General features: G+C 36.9%; 1 protein-coding gene across 3 annotated transcripts in view; it reads right to left on the bottom strand.

The window, feature by feature from the left end:
* Positions 1-25804, bottom strand: part of KIAA0825 (KIAA0825 ortholog) — a 388202-nt gene that overhangs the window by 58093 nt on the left and 304305 nt on the right. The window contains exon 21 of one of the 3 annotated variants that reach the window (XM_041752621.1): positions 19519-24694. The exons of the other annotated variants lie outside the window; for them this stretch is intronic. Coding sequence (XP_041608555.1) covers positions 24667-24694 — 28 coding nt within the window. The 3' untranslated portion in view covers positions 19519-24666. Of the gene's footprint in view, positions 1-19518; positions 24695-25804 lie in introns of those variants that run through there. 3 annotated transcript variants of the gene reach the window in all.

Here is a 25804-nt window from a genome sequence, read left to right as displayed (position 1 = left end):
GAACCTTGGAGAGGTTCACCCTTTTTTGGGTGAATCCTACTTCCTCTGCTCAGAAAGAATAGATATAAGGATTGGGAAGTTAGGATGTATGTAGCATGTTAGATATTGTATCAGAGTCCATTTTTTCTCACTCATGATTTTGCCTACCAGTTCTGGGTAAAACTGAAGTGTGCAATTATCCTTGATGATCTCACTTCCTCACTTTCATTTTGTATCTCCCTTCCTTTTGGGCAACACAGAACTACTTATAATAAAACATTTTAGGGTTGAAAGGAACATTAAATTCACCTATTACAACCACTGGAGAGATTCTCTTGAAATCCTAGTCAAAAGGACAACTGGCTTACACTGCAAAACTAGTTTAGCTAATTGAACAAAAGAATCCATGCCAGTAGTAAATGGGAGAAGACTGAAGGAGATTCTTGGGCTTTTTTCTTCCCCCAGGCAACCAATATGTGTTATAATGATGATTCACGAAAGATAATATTTCATTCAGTATTTCTGGTAAGAAGGGAAAAGGAGAGAAGATGATATGATGGAAGGATGGAGGGGTGCTGTAATTTTTTTTCGAACAGGTAGGAAGAGCTATTTATTCTATGTAAAAGCCTTGATCCCACTATTTTGATTAGTGAAGAAAACCTAGATGGTGGCAGGAGAGCAATATAGAAAAAAGCAAGGTTAAGTTCCAAGGATGTTATTCTTTAAATTGGAACCTAACTCAAAATCATAATGAAACGTGCCAAGAAACCATTTGTGACCACTGATTAGAATGCCACTACATACTTACTTTGTAAAGATGCACTCTTACATAATTAGCTCTCAATAATTGTAAAAGCATGCCTTAATGAATAAGGCATTATTTTATTTATTTTTCTATATGATGTTCATAGAAAATTAAGTTATGCTTTCTGCGACTATATACCAGATACTTCTCATTTCTATTAGCGTCGGTATGTTTTTATTGGTAAAAATCAAATATATGAACACGGCATTTTGACCAAATAACACTATATCTGTTGTTGTTGCTTTAACTTTGAAGTTAATTTCACATTGCATTTTCTCCATGTTACAATCCTGTGAAATGGATGGCATTAGCAATAAAGAGGTAAACAGACAATGTGAGACTTGTTCAAGTCAGACAATTATCTGTTTTTAGTTAGCTAGTTATCTATGGTGCCATATCTGGGGTGTGTCTTCTGGGTTCCATTTCTGGGCTGTGTTTAGCTCAAAAATGTACTTTGAGTGGACTGCCTTTGAATGTGAGCTCTTATGTAGGTCCTGCTGATGGTCTTTACAGAAACTGATTGCCATCGCAAATGAAATCTGTTACCTTTTCTTATCAGTTTGCCACATGTCCTGTTCCACAAGCTCTTCTCAGGAGATGAGAACCACAAGTGCAACTCTGTCATGTCAATCATTTGACAAACATTTTCCAAGGGAAATGAATAAGTTAAACTCCACATACAGTGTACAAATATGCTAAGTCTATCCAAGGTCTCAGATCCAGAAAGTGCTATGAAAAGAATAAGTGAAACTGTATTTTCTACTTTTGGAAGCATTAAAGATGTCTTCTTTAATTATAACACTAAAGATTCTCTAACCAACAACATATGCTTGCTAATAATTTTTGTCTTGCAGGAATATGAATGTTTTCTAATGGGAGGCATTTAAATGCCTTGTTGAAGATTGATTCAAAGAAAAGCTCTCTTTTGGATTCATCTCAACATCTATCAGGTGGTATTATTTTTCCAATAGTCTTTTACGCTATCCTTTGCTTTCTAAAGAGCTTATGTCCAACCTATAATTATTTTCTGCTAATTAGAGTAATTCATGGTTAATTATTCAAAATGATTCCTCTTCAAAATCAAATCCATTTCTTGTCATGACATTAAAAAAAGATACAAATAAAATATTATCAGAATGCAAATTTCTGTCAGAAGGGAATACTTTTTTAAAAATTTTCTTTAAATAGCATTAAAATCTTTTTCTACCAGCAAAGGCTCCATGATTGCCTACTTCAATTAATGTGAACTAGAGTAGGGCAACTGAACCATGAAGTGGTGACTGTCAATGTTTTTGATAATTACTAAAGATTAGTTATATTGACCATATTGGAGTAAGTAATTTACTATATCCTTAAAGAAGAGTTGCAAAGCAGTAAGACCTAAATGGGGTAAGGGCAACCAGTGAATATGTTAGCTTGCGACCCTGGATTTCTAAAGATGTACATTGCAGATGTATGGCTCTTTGTGGATTCTTGTTTAGCTGGTATTGTCCTGGTCCTGCTTCCTCAAGAGGCAGCTCCCTTCCCCTAGTATTTCCTATGGAAGCCTAGGAGCTCTCTTTTTAGTCGAGGATCATGCTTTGCCTGGATTGGGACCAATACCCCACTCTGATCTCACTCTACATTTAGCTTTATTCCAATTATTGTATGAATTTCAACTGTCTTTCCTGAGAGGGTAAGGTTCTCCTCTACCTATATTTTTCTTTTCTTCTTTTTCTCTTCTTTTCTTTTCTTTTCTTTTCTTTCTTTTCTTTCTTTCGACATTTTTCTTAGGAAATAGCCATCATATACATGTGCTATACTTAAGTTTCCTGCATACATTTATTGAGTACCTTCAGTGTGCAAAATCCTTAAGTTGTATAACATAAATGAAGCAAGTTGAACATGCCAACTGTGTATGATATAAACAGTTCTATTAGATTCAAACAAAGAGAATAAACTTATAGATGCATAGATATAAGCATAAGGAAAAAAAGATCTTTAGAAATGGCAGCTACTTCTGGGATTCAGAAGAGAATAAAAGAAATTATCTACCTGGGAAATGCTGACATCATTGCTAGAGGAAAGCTGAACTACTTGCACTTTGACAAGGACTGATTTTACCACCTTGTCCTGAATCTTCACTAAAACTCTCCAACTTATTTGCTTCCCCCACCCATCAACAGGACTATAGCTCAACTTCTTTAATAAAAAATAACTTCCAAAGTTTTTTCTTGAGCATCTAGATTTTCATAACAGCCATGACAGAAACTAGGAAAACAACACAATTAGATAGTAAGTGACCTTGTAATGTCTGTGACAAAGACAGTCACGCTTGCTAAATAGGCCATGAGTCCCTTTTCAGTTTAGATGGAGCCATGTGACTCATTCTGGCCTACGGACTATGAGCAGATTTAACTCGTCAAAGCATTTAACTGCCAATGGAGGAGACCCTCTAGTGGACCTTTTCATCGCCATGGCAACAGAAGAGGCTATGTTTTGAGATGGCATATTGAAAGATGTAAGTGGCCTTGGTTGCTCAATCACCACATGGAAGATAATGCTCTGGAGAGTCGCCTGAGCTCACAGTTACTTTGCTGTCTTCAACATACAAAAGTCATGACATTAATCTGTGCTGTATGTGGCTCAGGAGGTTTTCAAGGTACATCTTTGTACTGAATGAAAACGTTCCATATAGGTACATTTCTCATCTAAATGCCAAAGTAAGTTTATACAGGCAGCACAGCAGTGTGTCTTCAAATGCCCATCCCCATAAAGGCAATACCCCCTTTTTGCGTTTGCAGAAATAATTCCCTATCTTCCATATTTGGAAGACAGTATGAAAGACTGCATGGTGTTTATTAGGAGGGCCTTTTCTTTTTTCCTAATCAAACAGTTAAAAAAAAAAAACATTTATATTACTTGCTTTCTATAGTTCATTGAACTACACAGGAAAGCAGAATGAAGGTAATAATGAATTTTTTTTAATCCATATGGAAAATTGCTTTGCTATTCAACTCTTTAAAACTGTTGCTAAATTTTGGTATTTTTGGTTTATATATAAAAAACAGTAATATAATCATTCCTACCTGGGTGAATGTTCAAAGTTTAAATAATTCTTATCATGACATTATTTAAATAAAATATTAGAGACCAGATAAATGTTCAATTATAGATTATTCATATATTTGGAACATCCATGTCACAATATATTTTATAGGCATTTAGCATGATAATGGAGAACATCAGCTTTCAGATGGGATATGGTAACATTCATTTATCTGATTAAAAATGAGAAGAGGGCAGCCCGGGTGGCTCAGCGGTTTAGCACCACCTTAGGCCCAGGGCGTGATCCTGGAGACCAGGGATTGAGTCCCGCATTGGGGTTCCTGCATGGAGCCTGCTTCTCCTTTTGCCTGTGTCTCTGCCTCTCTCTCTCTCTCTCTCTCTTTCTCTGTCTCTCATGAATAAATAAATATTTTTAAAAATGAGAAGAGTTACAGCTAACATGATGCAACTATATGTATCTGCAAAATTATTTTATCTAGACTACAGTCTGATTTTCAAAATTTGAGCACATCTTTTGAATTGCATATAACTGAACATGTGAGTTGCTTCGGGAAAAATAGAGAACTATCCTGAAAAGAATCCATGATATGTCAAGTAATGAAGACTAACTAAAGACAAAAGAAAATGATCTGCATTGCCAACTCATGGCAGTTACATAGAATTGCAGGGATTGATTTCAGAAGGTACACTAAGTGTTAGACAAATGGTCAAAAGAACTCATTGGGACAGATATTGGAGTATGACTTTCTCTTATTAAAGCAGAGACTTCATAACTAACTTCATAACTTCATAACTAACTTAGATGCAGTTATGTTTCACAGACACCTTTGTGAGGCTGTATTATCTTTCTTTGTGTAATTCCAGTTGTTGGTCATGGAATTTGCTTTTCTTTCTTTGTTACTTTAAGGAAATTAAGGTCAGTATGATAGATTCAACCACTGTTTTTCAGGTGTTTTATATGCATTCCTGGAAGCCCTAATAACTTGCAATAATAAACAAAATGAATTTGACTTTTAGGGTAGACACTCTTGTAATTGGTTTTTTACCAACTCAGGGTGTTTATTTTTTCAATCAATCAAGGGAATTCTTTCTATCCTTGGGGAATAAAGAGTAACAGAATTGCAACTTATGAAAAAGTTGTGGGAGATTCCTTAGTGGCAGTGAAAAAAATTCACACGGATCTGTTTCTTACTTTAGACACGATCCTTGCATAAGTCAAAAGAGGGAATTTCCTCATATTTTAAGTTCATTTACCTTTCTGTTTAAAGTAGTTAGGGATCAAGGTGTAATAAAATATTTTTACAAAGATATTAATAGGTAGTAGGTAAGGCTAGTATGGGCTAAAAGCCTGCATAGGAAATTATATTATTTTAATTTTCAAAATTGTGTATTTTCAATACTGAAAAATGGGGTTTTGAACACAGAAGTGATTTTGATGAATGATAGAATTCTGCCTAAGGCCTCAGTAAAGACAAGAACAAGGAACAGAAGAACAGGGAATCTACAAATTAGCCTGCTATGATTATTCTCTTTCATAACATTGAAGAACAGCTTTGAAAAGATCCAGTGTCTTCAGCAGTTTAAACTCATTTCTACTGTATCTAAGTAGCACATACTATAACTCAAATTGACAAGGTTGCCTGAGAAATATTGGCACAAGTCTTGTATAGCGATGAGGCATTACTGAACAATATTTTTTGGATGATAAACAGTAATGGAAATTTGAGATTGAAATGGCCTTTTCAAGGGAGTAGGTCACACCTACGAAAACACAAGATAGGTATTTAAGTTTGTCTCTCATTCCTGGATATTGAGCTTCTTCAAGTGTTGGTGCGTTAGTCAATTTGACACCTCAAGGATCCCTAATTTTTATGAAGATGTCAGCATGCTGGTAACATTGTTTGAAAGATCTATTTAAAAAAAAAAAGTCTGTATCTTGCCCCAAGACTGAATATAATTTTTCATGATGGTTACAGGGCTGATGACATACTGAATGGGTTGGGGGAGGAGAGGTTGTAGTTAGGGCAGGGTGGTGAAAAGCAAGTGGAGGGATATGAGGATTTCAATAATTTGCTGCTGTGATAATACTCTGTTTCACCTCAAGAAACAAAAGTAATAGCTACTACTTATTAGGCTTTGCTAAGGACTTGAGGAAAGAAAATCACTGAGCCTTAGTTTCTTCATCTGTATATAAGGACAATGTCTAGTTCTCAGGCTATGGCAAGGAAAACATTACACAATATATACAAAAACCAGTCCAAGCTATAACTATACAAAGATTTCAAGGTTTAAAATCCACATGTATACTTTAACTAAAAAATACTGAAAAATCCTGCAGGAGTTTTAACCTGTAGATGTGCTCCTGATGTAGTGAACATGCTAAAGAAAAAAAAATGCTATACCATTAAGAAAGGAATCAGGGTTGAAAGAAACACTGTAATATAGATGTCATCTGTCATCGAAGACTCTGAAGGTCTCATACACTGCAAACTTTCAGGACATTCCAATACTGATCATTTTCGTAAGTTGAAAATGCATTTAATGCACCTAACCTTCTGAACATCATAGCTTAGCCTACCTTAAATGTGCTCAGAACACTCAACATTAACCTACTGTTGGGCAAAACCATCTAACACAAAGTTGGGCGAGAAGATCTTGCAAGGAATGTCTGGCCTGAGACCTGAATCATCATGAGAAGGGGTCAGCTATGAGAGGTTGTGATGGAAGTGTAAGTTTGATTTGAGTGAGGAGAAGGTTAGCAACAGGACATGGGCAGTGGGAAGAGAGACCCAGAGTCGGGAGGGTAGCCAGGTCACACAGGGCTTCATGGAGTCTGACATTTTTTTAAAGTGTTCTGGAAAATGATGGAGGGATTTTAATCAAAGTGAATGACAGGATCTTATTTACTTTTTTTAAAATTTAAATTCAATTAATTAACAGATAGTGTGTTGTTAGTTTCAGAGGTAGAGTTCTGTAATTCATCAGTTGTATATAGCACCCTGGGCTCATTACATCATGTGCCCTCCTTAATTCCTGTCACCCTATTACCCCTATCTCATCACCCCCCTCCATCTGATTTACTTTTTAAGTGGTCACTCTGGTTGCTGATAGATGGATACTATGTAGACAGAGTCAAGGGAACCTTCCTCTGACCTTCCTAAAACTTCCTCTCTAACTTCTCTAAGTGCTTTTACATATATGTAATCTTCTATTATTTCACTTTAGGTATGTAGGACACAATTTTACCAAATGCTTTTTGATGGACTCCCTATCTTGGCCTCTGTATCTCAAGATTCATTTGTGTTCTCAATAGCACTTAGATGCTTTACATCTGGTAGGTACACAATATATAGTATAGTAACTATTCATGGAGCCCTGGTCCATCAACTATCCATTCTAGTAAAAAAGAACAAACTTAAGACTTGATGAGAGGTCATTGTCTCAAGGAGAAGGTGGCCCTATAGGTTAGCTCATCCTAGCAATGGTGAGCAGTCTGAAGACAGGGCTTCTAAGTCTTCTATATTCACTGCACCTCATTCTGTGTTGACATCTAATAGAGTTCATCAACATTAATCTAACTCACTAAAAGTTTGTTGAAAATCATCCAATGCTACACTTAAGATATATGCATGTCAGTGTGTACAGATGTGCTCTCAAAAGGAAAAAAAAAAGGAGCAAACAAAATTTGCACTCTAGTTAATGATAAGCACATTAGAGTATTAGGGAGAATACTAATGGTTGCAACTGACTTTGAATAGCACTAAAAAGGTCCATTTCTGTTAGGAAGGACATTGGGTTTGAGGTTGGTGTTAAGGAGAACAACTACCATGACTTCCTGTGCTTTCATGAAACCTCAGATATGAGGCCTTCTGGCCAAGTGTCTGCGATTTCATATTGTTGGAGCATTTACTGTATCCCTGGGGGTTGCAGCTTTCTGGAAATTTGCTGTGGCTGAACCAAAAAGAAGGCATATGCAGATTTCTACAGAAATTATGATTCCATGAAGGATTCTGAAGAGATGAAGAAGGCTTATATCTTTCAGAGTGCAAAGTGATTTTGGAATATGAAGAATTTCTTTGGGTTGAGTTCCATTGAAGTTTGTCACTGACCTGTGTTCCTGAATTATGAAACATGAATGTTGGGTCATGGAATACTTTATAAATAAACAACCAACAAATGTTTTGGGCATTAAAAAAAAAAGCACCAAAATATAAGATGGATGGATGGATGGATGGATGGGTAGAAAGATGGATAGGTTGGTAGATATGCGAAAAGCTGAATATATTAGAACGGCAGGACCAAAGCGATCTGTGTATCGGGATATGGATATTTATTGTAAAATTATTTCAACTGTTCTATGCATTTCAAATTTTTCATAATAAGATATGGTGAAGTCTTCCTATGTCTTTCTAACTTAACACTTTGGGTTATATTCACCTACATTTTCTAAAGGATCTCTGAAAAGATTTTGTGATCAATAAAAATCAGCAAATACAGTTAAAACATTAGACCATTGTTAAAATGAGTGTTTTGTGATACTTAATACAAATAATTACATATATGACTTGTTGGGCAGTACAGTTTTGATTTAGCATTTTATCAGGAGTGATAGCAAAAGTACACTCAGCAGAATATAGCAACAGTGTCTCCCTGACACTCTCCCCACCCTCTCTCCTTACCTTAAGCTCTTTCTCCCACCCTCCACCTCCCCGGGGCCCTTTGCCCCATCGCTTTTTTCTGATGCAAAGACACTGCACAACTTAGGTAAGCATGACATTTAAATGGGAGGGGAAATGATCAACATCAGTTCAAGATTAAAGTTCTATGGGTAGTTTTGTCTTTCTCTTTAGAATGAAGTTTCTAACATAACAATCAGAAGCACCACTGTGCCTACCATATAACGAAACATAAAAGCGCAACTTCTGGTTTCCACCTTATTTATCATTTTTCTAGACAGCTTATTTTAATGTGCTGCTTTTGTGAATGATTTAAATGGAAAAAAATTGTTCTTTAGTTTTCCTTGTAAAACAACAGAATGCACATTCTCACATTCACACTTTTTTACTCTAGGAAAAATGAATAGAATGCCTATCCAAAGTATACTTTCAACTTTCAGTTTATATAGCAGACAATCGATAATCTTTGAAGGAGACTTGAAGTGACAGCACAAAAGTATCCCTGCTTCGGCTGGGCCAACCTATGGAGAATGTTTCAAGTCAGTGGAAGCTTTACATTTTTGAAAGGTCTGCCCAGGTGTCAATAAATATGAGAAAGGGGCTCAGAGCTGTGTGTGAACGAATAGGTTGCATGCATTTTAAGGCAGTCTTACAGGAACACATTGAGAGATCTGGCATTCTTAAAATCGAGCATATGTCATATCAACATTCCTAGTACAAAGTATTTTGTTACTGTTTCTGAGCTCTAAATAGCCCCATGCAAAGGCACATCATTGAACCAAAGCATATGGAGGCGGCTACTCAGTTATGCTGAGCTATGCTACAATATCAGTTTGCGACTGCCTTACTCACCTTTTTCTACACATTTGCCAATGGAAATTTCTGCTCAGAAATTATACTGTAGCAAAGAAAGAAGTAAATACAGGAGGGTGGATTCTACTTCTCAAGACATATCAATATAAGCCAGTGTTGCTGTCTGCTTCCTGCTGAATCGATAAAACATATGCACCTAGGCCTTAAGGAAACAGTAACTCTTTAAATTGCCCTTTATATTTACAATTACCTAATTACTTTATTTTGCCAAAAATAAAGGTCATTAAAATCATCTTGAAGCTTCACTTAAATTTCAGAAGTAGCCTGCAAGTTGTACAGTCTTTAACTATGTTCCATTTAACACATTTAATAGATGTAAAAGCTCACAAGTGATGATATAAAGGATAATTTACGCTTGCAATGCATTTTTGTCCAATTAATAGATTGCCTGCGTGTTGCATATTTTGCATGACAAAAGAGCAGAATATTAAACTGCCATTCATAATGAAAATGCACTTTGCAAATTAAAAGTGCCGAAACAGAAATTTTTCACCCTGTTTAGGAAATAAACAGTCCTTAACCAATTAAACTGCATTGTAATAATTCTATGATTTATTGCAAGTTGTTTAACTTTCAAAACTCGGCTAACCCATATTAAGGTCACAATCCATCATGTCTTGCTTGGAAAGCCAGCAAATAATGGCTGTTGTATTAGCTGCTTTTGATGATAGTATGAAAGAAGTATTAGCACTTGTCAACAAAACTGCTTACAACATAACATTAGCATGCATGGGCTGCTGTACCTATTTATTATTCTGGCAGCTTCACACATATTGTTACAAGCTTATAAAACATTTTGTCGGGTGGAAACCGAATGTACACTGTTTGGTTTTCTGATAGACTGGCAGCATAAATGTCTGGGCTGACTTAGTTTAGTTTAAGTGTAAATAGAGACACAAATTCTTCAACCTGTTCTCTTATTGATACTGAAAAGTGCTGAATTATTCAGCATCCAACTCTTCTGTTTGTGTCTATCACAGTTATCAATTACCCATCAGTCTTCTTGTCAAAACAGAATGGATTAATCTGGCTGAAAATAAGACAAATAAATGGATACTATAACAGGGGTGCGGGGTTGCCAGACTGTCAAAGGGAAATCCAGGCAGTGACATTTGCCGTCAAAAATGGGATCTCTGGCTTAAGTGAGCAAATGATTCCCCTTTGCGCGCCAAGAATGCACTTAGCTCACCGTAAGTAAATTAATCTGCCTTCTTTGACTGCTAATGCATTAGCACCGAGGTAACAGTTCAGTTGCTGAAATTCCTTTACGTTTAAATAATTTTGGTCATCATTGTTGTTTCTCAAGGAAATGCAGATGCTTTATCTTGGTGAGGAGAGGGCTGCCTGGTAAATAAATGAGCCCGCTTAACAATGGAGTTATTACGGATAGTTTTGTGCCACTTCATAGCTCTCGGCTCATGTGATACCAAGTAACTCTTTGCACAGATGGCTGGTGGAACCCATCCAGCATCTGCAAAGTCCATCCCTGTTTTCTTTCCCAAACATTTTATTTGGAAATCTTGTTTGGCAAACTTCCTGAGACTCTGCCTAGCTGCTCAAAGTACATATTTCCAATCTATCTCATTTGGCCCTTCTATAAAAAAAGAGCCAGCAAAGTGCCTTCTTATTTGGCACAAAAAATGCAGCCACAGACTGAAGCAAGTTTTAGGTTCCCGGCCAAAAATTTACAAGAATTTTATCTTAGATGCTTCCATACTGGACTGTTTTACATAGTCATCATTAACATCTGAAGCCTTCAGATTGTGACAGGATCAAAACCCCCCAATCTGTGTCACCTGAGAGCTTACCTTTCCACAAGTTCCCTCTTGTTCTTATCTTCCCAGACATTAGTATCCTAACTAGTGTGGACATGGTTCTTCCTGAGTCTGGGGATGATGAGGTATTTAAGGAGAGCTACCTGCTAGAAATAGTTCCATCCCCTTGATGAATGAACAGATTATTTTTGGATGAAATCATCATATTTTTGCGTGTTTTTGCTTTTCGAATAGATGGTGTAAAGAATTTCAAGCATTTAAAAACCAAAAACCCTCCTGTATTTGGGGAGTTCAAAAGAGGTCACACTAATAATTACATTCTAAGTATGACTTTCTCGATTCTCTTAAAGACTTTGACAGGCTGGAAATTTTGGTCTCACATTCCCAGAACATTACCTCAAATTTCTCCTCAATGTAAATCAGCTTCCCAGAACCTCAGCATTTAGGGGAAATGCACAAATTGGCGTGGCCACAACTCATCTTTGCTAAATCTCATTCGCTTGGTATATAATCCCAAAACTACTTCATGGAAGGCAGCTATTTAATATGTGCAAACACTGAACCCTCTCCTGAAATGAGACAGTATTTTTGTTGCCAGTTTATCATTTTATTTTGTCACTACTGACCTTCTTCTCTTTTACATAACTCCCTTATATGCAAAAGTGGCAATGGACAAAATTTCGCGTGGCCTAAAAGTATTTCCAAAATTTTACTTTTTTTCCCTTAGGATTAATTCTTTGCAATACTAGCAACTTAGTTAATTGATAGGCAGATGTGATGAACTTACTTCCAAATTCTAGATAACATTTCCTATTCTTTGAGGAACTTTTCAAAATATGTGTCTGCATTTCAGATCCAAGTTGTCCAAGCGTAGACATTCTCTCCCATTGTTCCCCATCGGTTGCTAAGCCCTATACAGTCCACCTTTACTATGTCTGTTATTTTCCCTGCAATTATGACTGTCACAGTGCTTTTGTGATTCATACATACATTCAGGCATGCACCAGTTCATTTATTCAACAGCTCTTCGAGGGCCGAAAATGAGTGGTCTTGCTGCCTCAAGTCTTTCCAACATACCTTCCACTCTGGTCACCTGCCCTCAGCCTGAAATACCCTCTGCCTACCTAGCCTCTATATCTCAGTTCAAATGCAGTCTCCTTGTAATTTTTTTTTTATTTCATGCACATGTTATTTTTTACTTCAAGTCTCTTAAGCACTTTTCGCTCCCTAATCACAATACAGTAGAATTCCTGCCTCTGCCACTTACTACCTGTATGATCATGGGAAATTATATAACCAACTGAGGGCTCAGTTTCTCCTCTAAAATCAGAGATACTATTACTCCATAGGGTGTGAAGTTAAATGAAATAATGCATGTAACATACTTAGAACAATACCTGTGAACATTCAAGTTCTTGTTTTTTTTTTTTAAACATTTTTTTTAATTTTTATTTATTTATGATAGTCACACAGAGAGAGAGAGAGGCAGAGACACAGGCAGAGGGAGAAGCAGGCTCCATGCACCGGGAGCCTGACGTGGGACTCGATCCTGGGTCTCCAGGATCGCGCCCTGGGCCAAAGGCAGGTGCCAAACCCCTGCGCCACCCAGGGATCCCTCAAGTTCTTGTTATATCATTGTATGCAGCAATGAGTTAAAAAATATTTGTTGTAACATCTGTATGTTGACAGAGAAGTGTTGTAATTGCCCTTAGTGTTTCTGAGAGCCTTAAAACTCCATACCCCTACTGTCATGGGCCGGGCCATCCAATTCTGGGCTGATCACTCTGGGTCATGCTGCCTGTCTTCATATCCTAGCCCTTTCCACTTACTAGCTCATCTTTTCTTTTTTTTTTTTTTAAATGCAAAGTCAGGCAGTTAAAAGTCTTTATAACCTCATAGATGGCTGTTAAGTTTAGCTGAAAATAAAAGGTTTAGCAGTGTCTGATCCATAGCAAGACCTCCATAAGTGTAACTTGTTCTTACACTAGTGGCGTTTCAATATGCTACTTGGTCTAAATCTAGGTGGTGAGAAAGGACCATCAAAATAAATGCATAAATTCCCTGAATTACTGTCACATCCTTTCAAAAGGCTTCCTGAGTAACACTTCTCCTGAGCCTCATATATCATGTATCTCCCAGACTGCCTAACAACTACCAAATTCTATCACTCCCCAAACAGAGGGTGATTCACATTCCTCCCCTACTGGGACATCGACCCCTCTTTTCCAGCTTTCAGAGTGCTTCCCAATCATCTCTTCTCCTCTGAAATGTTGTACCTCATTTTCTCCCTAAAATGTATCATGTATCTTCTAACATTCAGTTATTAGCCTCCTGTCCATAAACCCTCCAAGAGGCCAGTCTTCCTGGCCTTGTATCTTCCCTCAAGTTGACCAGCCCCTTCCCCGTCACACACATCTAGAAACATCCACCCTATCACTATCCATCTCCCATCCTTGTAAGTTTAAGAAGAAGCTTGCCTCTGCCCCAGACTTTTTGACTACCCTAGTCCTTGAAGAAAGATCTGTCATCTAAATGCCTGGAGCATTTAGAGATTTTACCACACAATTTAGCTATTAATTACAAATGGTCTTGTAGCATTTGCTGTGTGTTTGCCTCTCCAGAGATAGTTCACTATCTTTTTTTGCTTCCTCGCTCGCTCACTCTCTGTGTCCTTGGCTAATCCACAAAGCTCTCTGGATAATCTTCCTGGCCTGTCATGGAGACCATGCCATTTGTCTTCCAACTGTCCCTGCTATTGGCCAAATCTGTTTATGGGTGCCAGTAAAAATTCTCCCTCCTTTGAAACTGTATTTCTGCCACTTCTTAAATTAAATGACATCTTAATTCTACAGCTGGCCTTACCTGATTAAGGCAGCACCATGTTGTGCGGAAGAAGTATGCACTTCAAGATGGTGAGTCTGAGGTCTGAATCTTGGTTTTGCCACTGACTAATCATGTGAACTTGGGCAACTCATGTTTCTGAGCCTCAGTTTCATTCAATATAAAAATACTACTACCCAGATCACAAAAAAAAAAAAAAAGCTACGAGTAATAAAGGAGATAAATAACATCAAGTGCCTAACAAATAATAGGGAAGAGGTTTTAGATACTTCACCCTTCCGATTAATCTGGAATCATATTAATGCTATCTACAATGCATCATTTCTTTATGTACACATTGACACAATCATGATTATCTACAGATTTATGTTTTTATTGTGTGCTTACCCATGTATTTAACATCCTCTATCTAACAGTATCTTTAAGAGTAGTATACAGAGTAATTTTACATAAACTTAGAACTGAGTGCTTTGTCATGAAACCTGTAGAAGCCATAACTTACTAGTTGTTCAAAGCTGATTAACACTGGAGATTACCTTTCAAATGAAACACTGGTCTCTCTTCTTCCTCACATTTAAGGAAATTGAAGTCCCTTTAAAAAGGATAAAATGCAGAGTGGAACTACCATCCACATGGCTTGCCTTCCACATGGCTTGCCTTCCCATATTTGCATTCTAGAAATGTATTCCGAGATAATGAGGCAGTGTTTTGCAAGGTATCTAATGAAAATCTCCTTTAGAGCAGTCACAATTATCACACCGAAATGAGTCTCATAAGTGAAATTACCTCCAAATTTTTAATAATTCCCTCAGCAAACACTTGTTCTGGTCGGGTGTATCCAGACTTTGGTTGAGAAATGAGTGGTTTAAAGCTAAAACGTGCTCTAAGTAGAATTTCTGAGTAGAGCAATCACAATCAAATGTCGAATCCCTAGGTTTGAAGAGAAAGCCCACTTGAACTTATTTTCTTTTTTTCTTTCTCCTTTGTGACAACAGTCTAAATGGCTCAACCTAGTCCATTTATTGACATGTCTGTTTCCAGCTATGAATATCTTCCTTTTCCCAGGGGACAACCGAACCTCCGCATCAGAGCTGGCATACGGGGGTTAAACTACCTCTATGGGCAGGATACAGAGACTAACCTAAAGCTTTATGTGACTCATGTATGACTGAAATGATAGTCTATCACATACGGTGAGAAAGACAAGTTCTAGCCTCATGGTTTCATCCTTGAGTATCAAAGATGTCTTGAGAAACCACAACTCTTACCACTAACTTTTGGGAGAACGGGTGGGCTGGGGGGATTTTACCGCTCCCTCTTTAAACTCATTATTAGATGGCTGCTGAGAAGTTCTGACTCAGCAACTTCCCAGGTCACTCAGTCCTTTAAAAAGGTTTCCATGTGACCTCAACACCACACAACATAGATTTATAATCAGTCTTCTGTTTGGAAAGCCAAAGCTTTAGAGAAACTGAGTGAATCATGCCAAAATAATGGTATTTCAGTTCAACAATGATATTTTCTCCCATATATATAAAAACAGATTGTGGGAAGAATTTTCAGGAGCATTTTATTGCTGTGATGGGACAACAAAATATAAGGTTATCATAATAACAGTGAGCTACCTCTTCTCCTTCTGGAACAAAAATTTACAGCAAAGTAGTTTCCTAAGTGGCAAAGTGGACAAGAGCTTCTCTCTGTCCTGTGTACAAAGTGTCTAGTCTCAGAAGTGAGATTCCCAGAGCAATAATTTCTATCATGTTTTGCAAGAGGTTAAAAATGTATCTTTTGTCAGAGTATTAGCACTGACAAGATTATAGCAAACCAAGCCCCTTCTACTTCTTCCCTCTGGCTGTCTAATTCACCACACCTGAAATGGGTTACAGGGAAGAGGGTAAGGAAGGTGGGATGCAAATAGTAAATAAGTAAATGAAACTCCATAGGAATTCCCGTGAATATAAAAATTGTTCTGTACGTATTGCTTTATTTTTACAATAACTGTCCCCTTTATTCATAACTATCCCAGTAGAACTTTGCCATTTCTATGATCATTTCACCATAACAGGTATATACAACAAATGTTATCGTATGTATAATCCCAATAGTATTCTGCGAATGAGGTATTAATGTTTTTATATCTGAGCAAAGCTGAGGCTCAGAGAGTTGAGTGACTTGCCCAAGGTCACATGGTTAGCAAGTAGCAAAGCCAAGGTTCAAACCCAAAACTTTAAGGCAGCATAGTCCATGCTTCCATACAGTGTCTGTCATATTGCCTCAATTGGGGAAGGCTGGTTATAGGATAAAGATGTCATTGATTCTAAAAAGTGTCAGAAATACAGGTTAGAAGGAATTTGATCATTTCCTCTAATTCATTTTTCCCTTCTCTCCTATATGGGCAGGATACAGAGACAAATCTTCCTCATCTCTTCATTTTCCTATCTTTATTTTCCCCATTTTCATAATTAAATAAGAGATTTGTTCTTAAAAAAAAAAGATTTTTTCTTGAGGTAGAGAATGGTGGCAAATGTGTTCAATTTCCTACTTCGTAGAATAGGGACCTTGACTTAGAAAAAAAAATACTTTCCATTCACTTGCCATAGCTGCTGAAATTCTCATCATTAGAGAGTCACTTCTTTGGATTAGGTGCACTTTGTCACCAAAAGTTGTCGTGGAACCATGAGAGACTCTTAACTGTGGGAAACAAACTGAGGATTGCTGAAGGGGAGGCTGGGCGAGGGGGCGGGGATTGGATAACTGGGTGATGGGCATTAAGGAGGGCATGTGATCTGATGAGCACTGGTTTTATATTCAGCTGATCAATTATTGAAAACTTCATCTGAAACTAATGATATGTTGGCAAGCCGAATTTATGTAAAAAAAATAAAAGTTGTCTTGGGACAAGTAAGTTTAGCATGCCATTTACAAATTTTCCCAATATTTATGCACCCATTGTAATCAATCATAGAACACACAACTTTTGGCTAGTAATAAAGCAGCATGAAAGGTTCAAACAAAGTCTTTGTAACAGATAACAGAACAAGCTTTTTAGGAAAGCATTTTTGGTAAGTTACTAAGAACATACTTTATCATCCCACTAGTGACTCAAAAAATGTACAGATAGGTTCAAAATGTTCAGTGTGGATCAATGTGTAGAAGATTTTGGAAAACCAAAGATAGCAATACAATGCCAATCTGAACGTGCAAGTGGAAGAGCCATAAACTAATGGATTTAGTGTTTTGCTAAAAGGCAAAAGGGTACCAGGTAAGAAGCAACTTGATAATGATTATTTAAAATCAATAACCTTCCCAAAAGAGAAGTTAAGAAGCAAACAACAAAAGACTCTCACATAGAATATATTCTGAGAATTTGTCAGCTGTAATTATCAAATCACATCTTTGTCCTAATCAGAAACATCCTGAAATGAAATAAACCCCTGCTGGCCAGATTCTATCACATGACCCTAGAATGACACTGTCCCTAGTAATCATTGGGTAAATCATCCTGGCCATCAACAAATATGAGTAGATTTGTCTAGAGGAAGGGGGAGCAGTGAGCAACAGCCCAGGCCAAAGCTCTACCACCTGTTACAGCTCCGAACAATGGCATGGACTTGGGCCACTCACACAATAATTCCTGGCAACTCACCGCTTGCTATAATGTAGAATGTAGTAGAAAGTGGGTGTGGAAGCTGTAGACTCTATTACTGGGGTGGAGGTAGCTCCTGACCGGCAGAAAGGCTTTGCTGCAATGTGGATTCACCTCTAAGGAGACCCACGGGTACAGCCTGACAGCACTGCTCAGCGTGTTGCACTAATGAACAGCCTTGTGCTAGGTGTTTCTCCCTCTGTTAAATAAATACTGCAGGACTCACAAAGATGCTTGGAAGATTTCTGTATTTCCTTCTTAAATAAACAGGCAATTGCAGTATGATATAAACCATTAAAATTGCCATTGTTTAGGTTGAAAAAGGGTTGATCATCAGTGATTTCATATGACTTGACCTAATTGTTAATTGGTCGTGCAAATTTGGTACTACAGTTTAACTGTGGAAAGAAAACAAGAATTCAAATGTGAACACTAAATGCCTTGTGTTTTTTTGTTTTTGTTTTTTGTTTTTTTCAAGGAAACCCTTTTGGGTTAAAAGAGAAGGCAAATTCCTTTTAGCTGCAATTAGTATTTGTGGAATATCTAATCATATGGTGCTGTGAAGTATACACAATACACAGAAGAGACCAACATTACCCTTGAGAAATTTATCATCTGTATGTGAGGATTTGGCTAAATATAGAACAAAAACAGCATTTCCATTTTCTCCATGGCAGACAAAAATGGCTATACTGTAAAGTACAACTAATCTTTCATAAACTATACTGATTCCAGTACACACATACCCAGAAGTATCAATTACTGGTCTTATTTTTTATGCACACCTGTCCCCCTCTCCAAATGAATATACTCCCACCCCCAACTCATCCCCCCTTACACACTATTAGTTTTCTTTCTGGGACTGGCTTGATAATTTGCAGGAAAAACACAAGACCCTCATTTAAAACTTATTAAGAATTTCAAGATGTTGATAGGAAAGCATTAAACTGGGCTCGTCTAAGCATGGAATCCTGTGTTGCCCAGGTTGTGTGCCTATGAAGTAATCTTGCTGCTTTCTGTTTCTTAAGTATGCCTATGCCTGGCTCATTCTACCCCAAGGCTTTGGCATTGCTATTCTCTCTGCTTGAAATGCTCTTCCCGTGGCTAAGGTATCAGCAAAAATGCTTCCTCCTCTAAGAAGTTTTCCTTGACAACTCTGTCTAAAGAAGCTCTTTTCGTGTCATTTTCTGAATATTGTTGTGCTCTCTTTTCATTATTTTCCTGTTATTCTCTTGCTAATTTACTTATTGTCTTATTTCCCTCCACTGGCATATAGACTCCACAAGAGAAGTGACTTTACCTTGTTCACTTCCTCCTGTTTATACGACTCTTCAAACAGTACTTGGTACATTGTAGGCATCCACTAAATATGTTTTCGATGAATAGATGAACAGGTAATTATTTACAAAATACTTCTAATTTATAAAAAAGCCTTACTGGTCTTCGAGTATTTATGTGTTCCAACCAACTTAGCTAATTCACATGCATGAATCCAAACATAAGAATGAACCAGTGAATGAAATTTAATACTCCAGCTGATGCAATGCATCAAAAGTGGAACACTCATTCAGTTATGATTGCTAAGTGATTTCTCTTTATAAATCATACTACATTCTAAAGGTCAACCCGCTATCAGTTGTATCTGCTATGCATCTCATATCTTACAATTTTTTTAGGTAAAAGTGCATAGTAGACATACATTAAAATGTTGACAAAGGGGCGCCTGGATGGCTCAGTCAGGTAAGTGTTCAACTCTTGGTTTCAGCTCAGATCATGATCTTGGGGTCGTGGGATTGAACCCCGTATCTGATTGGGCTCTGGGTTTGGCCTGGAGCCTCCTTGCTCTCCCTCTTCTTCTGTCCCTCCACCCCGCCACTCATGTGTGTGCTCACTCTTTCTTTCTCTCTAAAATAAATACATAAGTCTTTTTTAAAATGTTGACAGAAAACATCTCCTAGAATAATTTCTAAGAAAATATGGTAATTTTTTATTGCAACTGTGCTTGTTGGTAATAGGATATAATTAAGTCATTATTAAACACTTTATTAGAAAGCTGAATGCAGCTATAATTTTTTCACAAAGCTAATATTCAATCTAGAGTAGCTAAATAACAACAAAAAAATTGAAATAATTAAGAAAGGTCACAAAAACTAGGACCTTGGCCCCTTGCAGGAATTGCAATCCTGAAAATAACCCTGGTTGAATTAACTGGGAGCTTGTGTTAGATTGTAAACCCTCTTATAACCTAGTTATTTAATTCTATCTTCTGAATTTAAGGGTCAGAGATGGTGGCCCCCTAAGTCTTGACTTGACTTTCCAGGGCCATTTGGTTCTGCCTAGAGTTGGTGATTGCTTGCAAATCATCCTTTTCGTGATTTCATAGTTTCCAGCTATAACTAGAAATTAACAAAACAATTTATAAGCGCTGACTGTTGAAGACATTCCTACATATCCAATGAGATACGCAATGCAAGCTAAATAGGAGAGCATTTGCAATTTAAAATATAATTTTCCATAATGAAAATGTAAAGCAGTCGTTCTGTTTTATTCAGTATGGCAGGTTAGGAATCCCCGTGAAGCTACATTGAAGCAAAGAGTAGATTAATAATTTAATTTGGTTCAGAACTATGCAATGGGGCACCACAACCTTTTATTCTAACCAGCTGCTGACCCTAATATGAATTAACCAATTAGACATCTCTATTTAATTGTTGGGTGACCCATATAAAACTCACTAGGAATTTTTATTTTAAACAACACTCAACAGTCTAAAAGAATCCTAGTTATCCCCCTGGTGGAGGTGGTTGATTTGATAGAAGCACACAAAGGAGTTCAGCGAACGGGGGGAAGAAACTGCAAGATCATTTTAGACTGTGTTCTGTAAAAGAACATCTTAATATAATGAGCCTTTTTTCAGTCTCCCTTGGCGGAGCATCAGCCCTCTCAGATAACCCCACACAAAGCAAATACCATCCGTCTGAAGTTACATTTGCTCCTTGTTATCACAACTTATGCCACTTAATTCATTATTCAACGAATTCACTTTCTTGTTTATTAGATGCAAGGTAGCCGCTTATCCCTAAAGGCCATGTATGCAAAAGACTGCTTGTAATCCTGTCACTTCAAACCTCTCTAGGCTTTTACATTGCTTCAGGAATTAGGAGGAAAGAAGCAAACAATTTAGATTTATTCCCGATGATATTAAATCTGTACATGATGAAAGAAATAAGAAAGAAATGCTAACCTCAAATTTGTTGATTTGGAGGGTGGCTTCAGATGCTATCTTTACATGTAAAAGTTAGTATATTCACTTGCTCCCTATAATAAACACCTTGAATTATTCTTCCTACATTAAAGAGGAATAAATTAAATGCATTTTTTTTTGGTACAGGTTGCCTGCAAAAAATGGTACTATATCTCATCAACTTCATTTCAAGATGCAGGCCAGCTCAATTCACACGCTGAAAACAGATATTAAACATACTTTACAATCTGATACCTGAGGTGTCAAGGCTTTGGGGCACCATTCTTTAAGTGTATGTAATATTGGATTAAAAAATGCCTTGAAAACGGTTTTCAATTTTTTCAATATGGGTATTTTGAGGTTCTTTTTTTGGTTGTCAATAAAAAGATGTGATAAGTATATTCTGAAAAACATAAGACAATCTAATTGAACTCTTCACACAATATAGTATAATGGTCAGAGATATTTCCATTTGATTTGGTAATCTTATGCTATTAGAATCATTAAAATGTAAACGAATTACTGAATTAAGCAACTTACCCTGCACTCTTAGCACAATTAATATTGCATAAAATTATCTGCATAATTATACACAGTGTGTTTACATAAAACATCTAGGAAAAAGCTACAAATCAGAGGCTGAGTGTAAAATATTTTAAGCTGTATGCTGAAGTCTTCTAAATATGGAAATCTAAGTGGCTGTTTCAGTATTGGTGCTTTACGTAACTGAAGACAGTTCTAAATTTCATGCTTTACTTATTTAAATGCTAAATAAATCTATACTTATTTTTTTTAATTCTCATAAATAAATATATGAAATATATCTAGACTGAATGTATTCTAAACCTGAGTGCATTATTCTTCAATCTAAGAAGCATTTACTTTCTCCAATTAATTTGCATTATGAGGCAACTATTAGAGATTCAACATTAGTTCATCAACAAAAGCCACAGAGAGCATTTTAATGCAGTACAGCATATACAGATATGCCTAGGACAAAAGACTCGACATCTCTAGAAAAGAGGAGCCATTTACGAGGAACCTCATTTTGTGAATAGAGTTGTGACTAACAAAATAATGTATAAAGAATTACCTGCTACTATTCTGAGGAAGGAAATACACTTGAAAACTCACATAAGCCAGCAACTGTGGATATTATTGTGATTCCTGCCATCCTCCCAAATATCATTCATATTAATATTGTGATGCACAAATTGATTTACCTGAATAATTAACCTTTACTACAGCATAACTACCTTAGGTACAGATTAATGTTTTCTATTCAGCTTACGACATAAACCTACCAGAGAAATCATGCTCATTAAATATACTGCAAAAATCAATTGTTTCCTGCCACTCTGAGGAATTAATATCAACAATTAAGTTGTGTAGTATTTTTAAAAGCTTATATCCATCTGTCTGTGCCAATTAAAAACAGCAAAATAGAGCAAAATGAAATTAACAAAGAATGCTAATAAAACACAACTTTTCTGTTGATGTCTTAGATATATAACTTTATTCATTATTGTACAACTCTTGGTTTTTTACATGTGGGAGATTTAAAAAGTCACCCAGTGATTTTTTATAGTGCAACCGTATGCTAGATAAAGATATTTAAGCTGTCAGTATAAACTGCTTCTGTTTTCATTTTGCATTTAATTTCAATGCCAGACTCAAGGCATAAATTTTTCATCACCTGCAATGCTATGAATAAAAGATTAAAAAAAGAACTGAGAAGAAATTCTAACACATGCGGTGCATGCGGCACATTGTGCAGACGCAGTATTCATAACTAGATGTTTAATTTCCATCTTTTTTTTTACATCAGGAACATTATTATTTGAGTTAATACATCATGGAGCTAATTTCCCAGTATTTTAGCTTTGCAGAATTCAAGTTTACCTAGTTTGGGCCAAATAGGCCATTCATTCCACTTGAAATCTGAAGTAGACGCCCTAAGATTTACATGCTACTTTGTTAGCACTGCAGGATTCTATTACTCTCATATTTCTGGAAAGGGAATATTTCAACATCATATATTTTTGTTTTATTCTATGAAATAGCACATACATTAACCTTGCCTGAAAGTTCAAAGAACTAAGAATTACTAACATGGTCCCACCTAATATCAGGTCCTCATTAAGGCTTGCTTCGTGTTCTCAAACTGAAAGATATAATCAATCCCAGGAGGTAAAGTGATGAGCTCAATGTTGAGGCATTTTTTATTTAGTACTTAGGACTGTTTTCGGTAGCACAATGCATCTCACTGTCACTTTATTAGCCTCTAAAGGACTCAGAGACCAAGACAATTTCTAATCCCCACCAATAGACTCTTAGTGAGCAAGAGATGCACAAGAGCCCTTCCTAATCTCATCAGGAGGGCCTTGGGTTTATTAGCCTTGTCATTCTGAAACTTCACTTTCGTAGGGCAGTCAAGAGCCTGCTGAGGACTCCAGGCCTGTCGGGGACATCAAGAGTCAGTCCTTTGGATGTTAGTGGCATCTAATAATGTCTAGCTTGTTGTCTTTGGCTCTAATTACTCAAACTAGTTTTTTATGGCTATTGAAATTAAGTCTAGGGAAAGCTTTGGAAAATAATAAACCAAACCGTGTTGTGATACATTATTATCAGTGTGGTATCCAATTAGCTCAGTCGGTTAGCTGATAGTGCTAATGAGACCTAGGTCATTGGTTCAATTCCAGGGGGTCCAGTTAGCTTTACTTTGTTCTATGGTCACAGATGGATACCTCATCTTATCCAGCTGTCTTAAGTGCTACTGGTCACCAAAATAACCAAATAAGAAAGTATGAATGGATCAGCGCAAATCCATCCCTACAACGAGGCTCTAGAGGGCATCAGTACCATCTTTTGTGACCACTGTACAAAAATTAGTATTTTAGTATAAAACCTCTTTTTTTCTTATTGTTTATCACTGGAAAGCAAACACTTTAGATCCCCCAAATCATTTAATTAGCTATAATTAGTTAGACTTCACATCTCTATGACGTTGGCAAGTTTAATTAAGCTTACTTTACAGATGACAAAGCCTAAAGTGAAAGGTTAAGTCACTTGTCGGAGGTCACATAAAATGTCAGGGGGCATTTCTCAGATTGGAATTTCTGTCTTCTGTATCTCATTCCATCGTGGTACCCAGGAGACTGCTCTGCCTCTATGGAAACAGCCTGAAGTCACAGTAATATGTCACTATATTATCACATTATTTTTCATTATGCTAGAAGACACAAACTTAGTGAAAAGGCATGGGGAGTCAAAGATTACAGATGTATATCCCTTTAAGCAATATAAATGTATGGAAATTTGGATTTGTTGAACAGATAAATTAGAAGGTGTCATGTATCACTTAGTCTATGCTACCTCATATTGTTATTAATCACTTTTTTTTGCATGCTCTAGATTCCCAGCTAGACAGAATGCACAGGGAACAGACCATGTCTAATATGTTTCTTGAATCCATAGTAGGTATTAAGAAATATTTATTCATGACAGTGGCATTTGATTGGACGAGAACAGGAGAGTATGACTTTATACCCTATGGGAAAGGCAAAATAGGAAGTGAGAAAACCTTCATGATGGTGGGCAGAATTTTTCCTACTGAGCTTCTATAATTATAACAATTCTCGTTTGATGTGGTATATCCAAATCTAACACATATCCTGGACACCAAGCACAGAAAGGACCTATAGAATAATGCACTTAAGGAAAATTTTGCAAAGAGTAGAATGCTTCAACAGCAGGGTAGAAGAGGCAGCTTGATGCAGCTATGGGATGTAGTAGCACAATAGGAACCTGTCAATGGAAAAATGATGATGTGAGAAAATTAGTTGCTTAATATTATAGAAAAGAAAAAAAAATCCACATGATGGTGGAGTGGAGGACAATAAACATAGTTTTCGTTTTATAAAATGATTATTCCTAAGATGTTTTAAAGTTGTGTATTTTTCTCATGCCTGAAGTGATTTTTTTTTTTGAGAGAGAAGAGGGTGGGTGGAGGGAGAGGGAGAAAGAGAATCTCAAGCAGGCTCCATACCCAGGGGAGAACCTGGTGTGGGGCTGGCTCTATCTCCCTACCCTGAAATCCTGACTTAAGCCAAAATCCAAAGTCTGAGGCTTAACTGACTAAGCTATCCAGGTGCCTCATGAAATGATCTTATTTAAGTTATTTTTTAGAAAGTTTCAGAAGTACAGCAATTAAAGTAGTTGTATAAAGATATTCCCCCCTCCTATAACTGACATAGATTTGATTCTTTTAGTAAAAGCTGAAGTCAAGAACTTCTCTTGGGGTTGCTTTGTCAAAGGAGGAGCCATTTAATTTTTTTTAAGATTTATTTATTTATTCATTCAGGATAGACATAGAGAGAGCAAGGCAGAGACACAGGAGGAGGGAGAATCAGGCTCCATGCCGGGAGCCCGACATGGGACTCAATCCCAGGTCTCCAGGATCAGGCCCTGGGCCAAAGGCAGGCGTTAAACCGCTGAGCCACCCAGGGATCCCCAGGAGGAGTCATTTTAGAAACAGGTCTTAACACTCATGTGATCCAAGAAGGAAATGGCCAACAGCACCAAACTGAGATATAATAAGTATGTTATTATACTTATACCAATCCAAGTTTTTCATTTCAATAGAATCACCCTTCCTATTCATGTCTATCATTAAATCTCTGGGTACTGGAATTCTTCAAACAGTCTTCTATAGCCTAGGGTCTTATCACTAACTCCTAAAGTGGTTAGGAATAATCAATCTCTCTCTTTTTTAAAAAATATATGAATATCCTGTACAAATTATTAGAAAATATAAATTCATTGCTCAATTTTGTTAAAACTAGAAAAAATTAAAATCATTAAGTGCTTATTCTCAGGTGAAATATGGCACTCACTTTCATGCTACAGAGATTTACA

The sequence above is a fragment of the Vulpes lagopus genome, chromosome 4 (assembly GCF_018345385.1).
Source record: "Vulpes lagopus strain Blue_001 chromosome 4, ASM1834538v1, whole genome shotgun sequence".
Taxonomy (NCBI): Eukaryota; Metazoa; Chordata; class Mammalia; order Carnivora; family Canidae; genus Vulpes; species Vulpes lagopus.
Note: the sequence above shows the minus strand (reverse complement) of the source record. Positions and strands in the feature narration are given on the sequence as shown.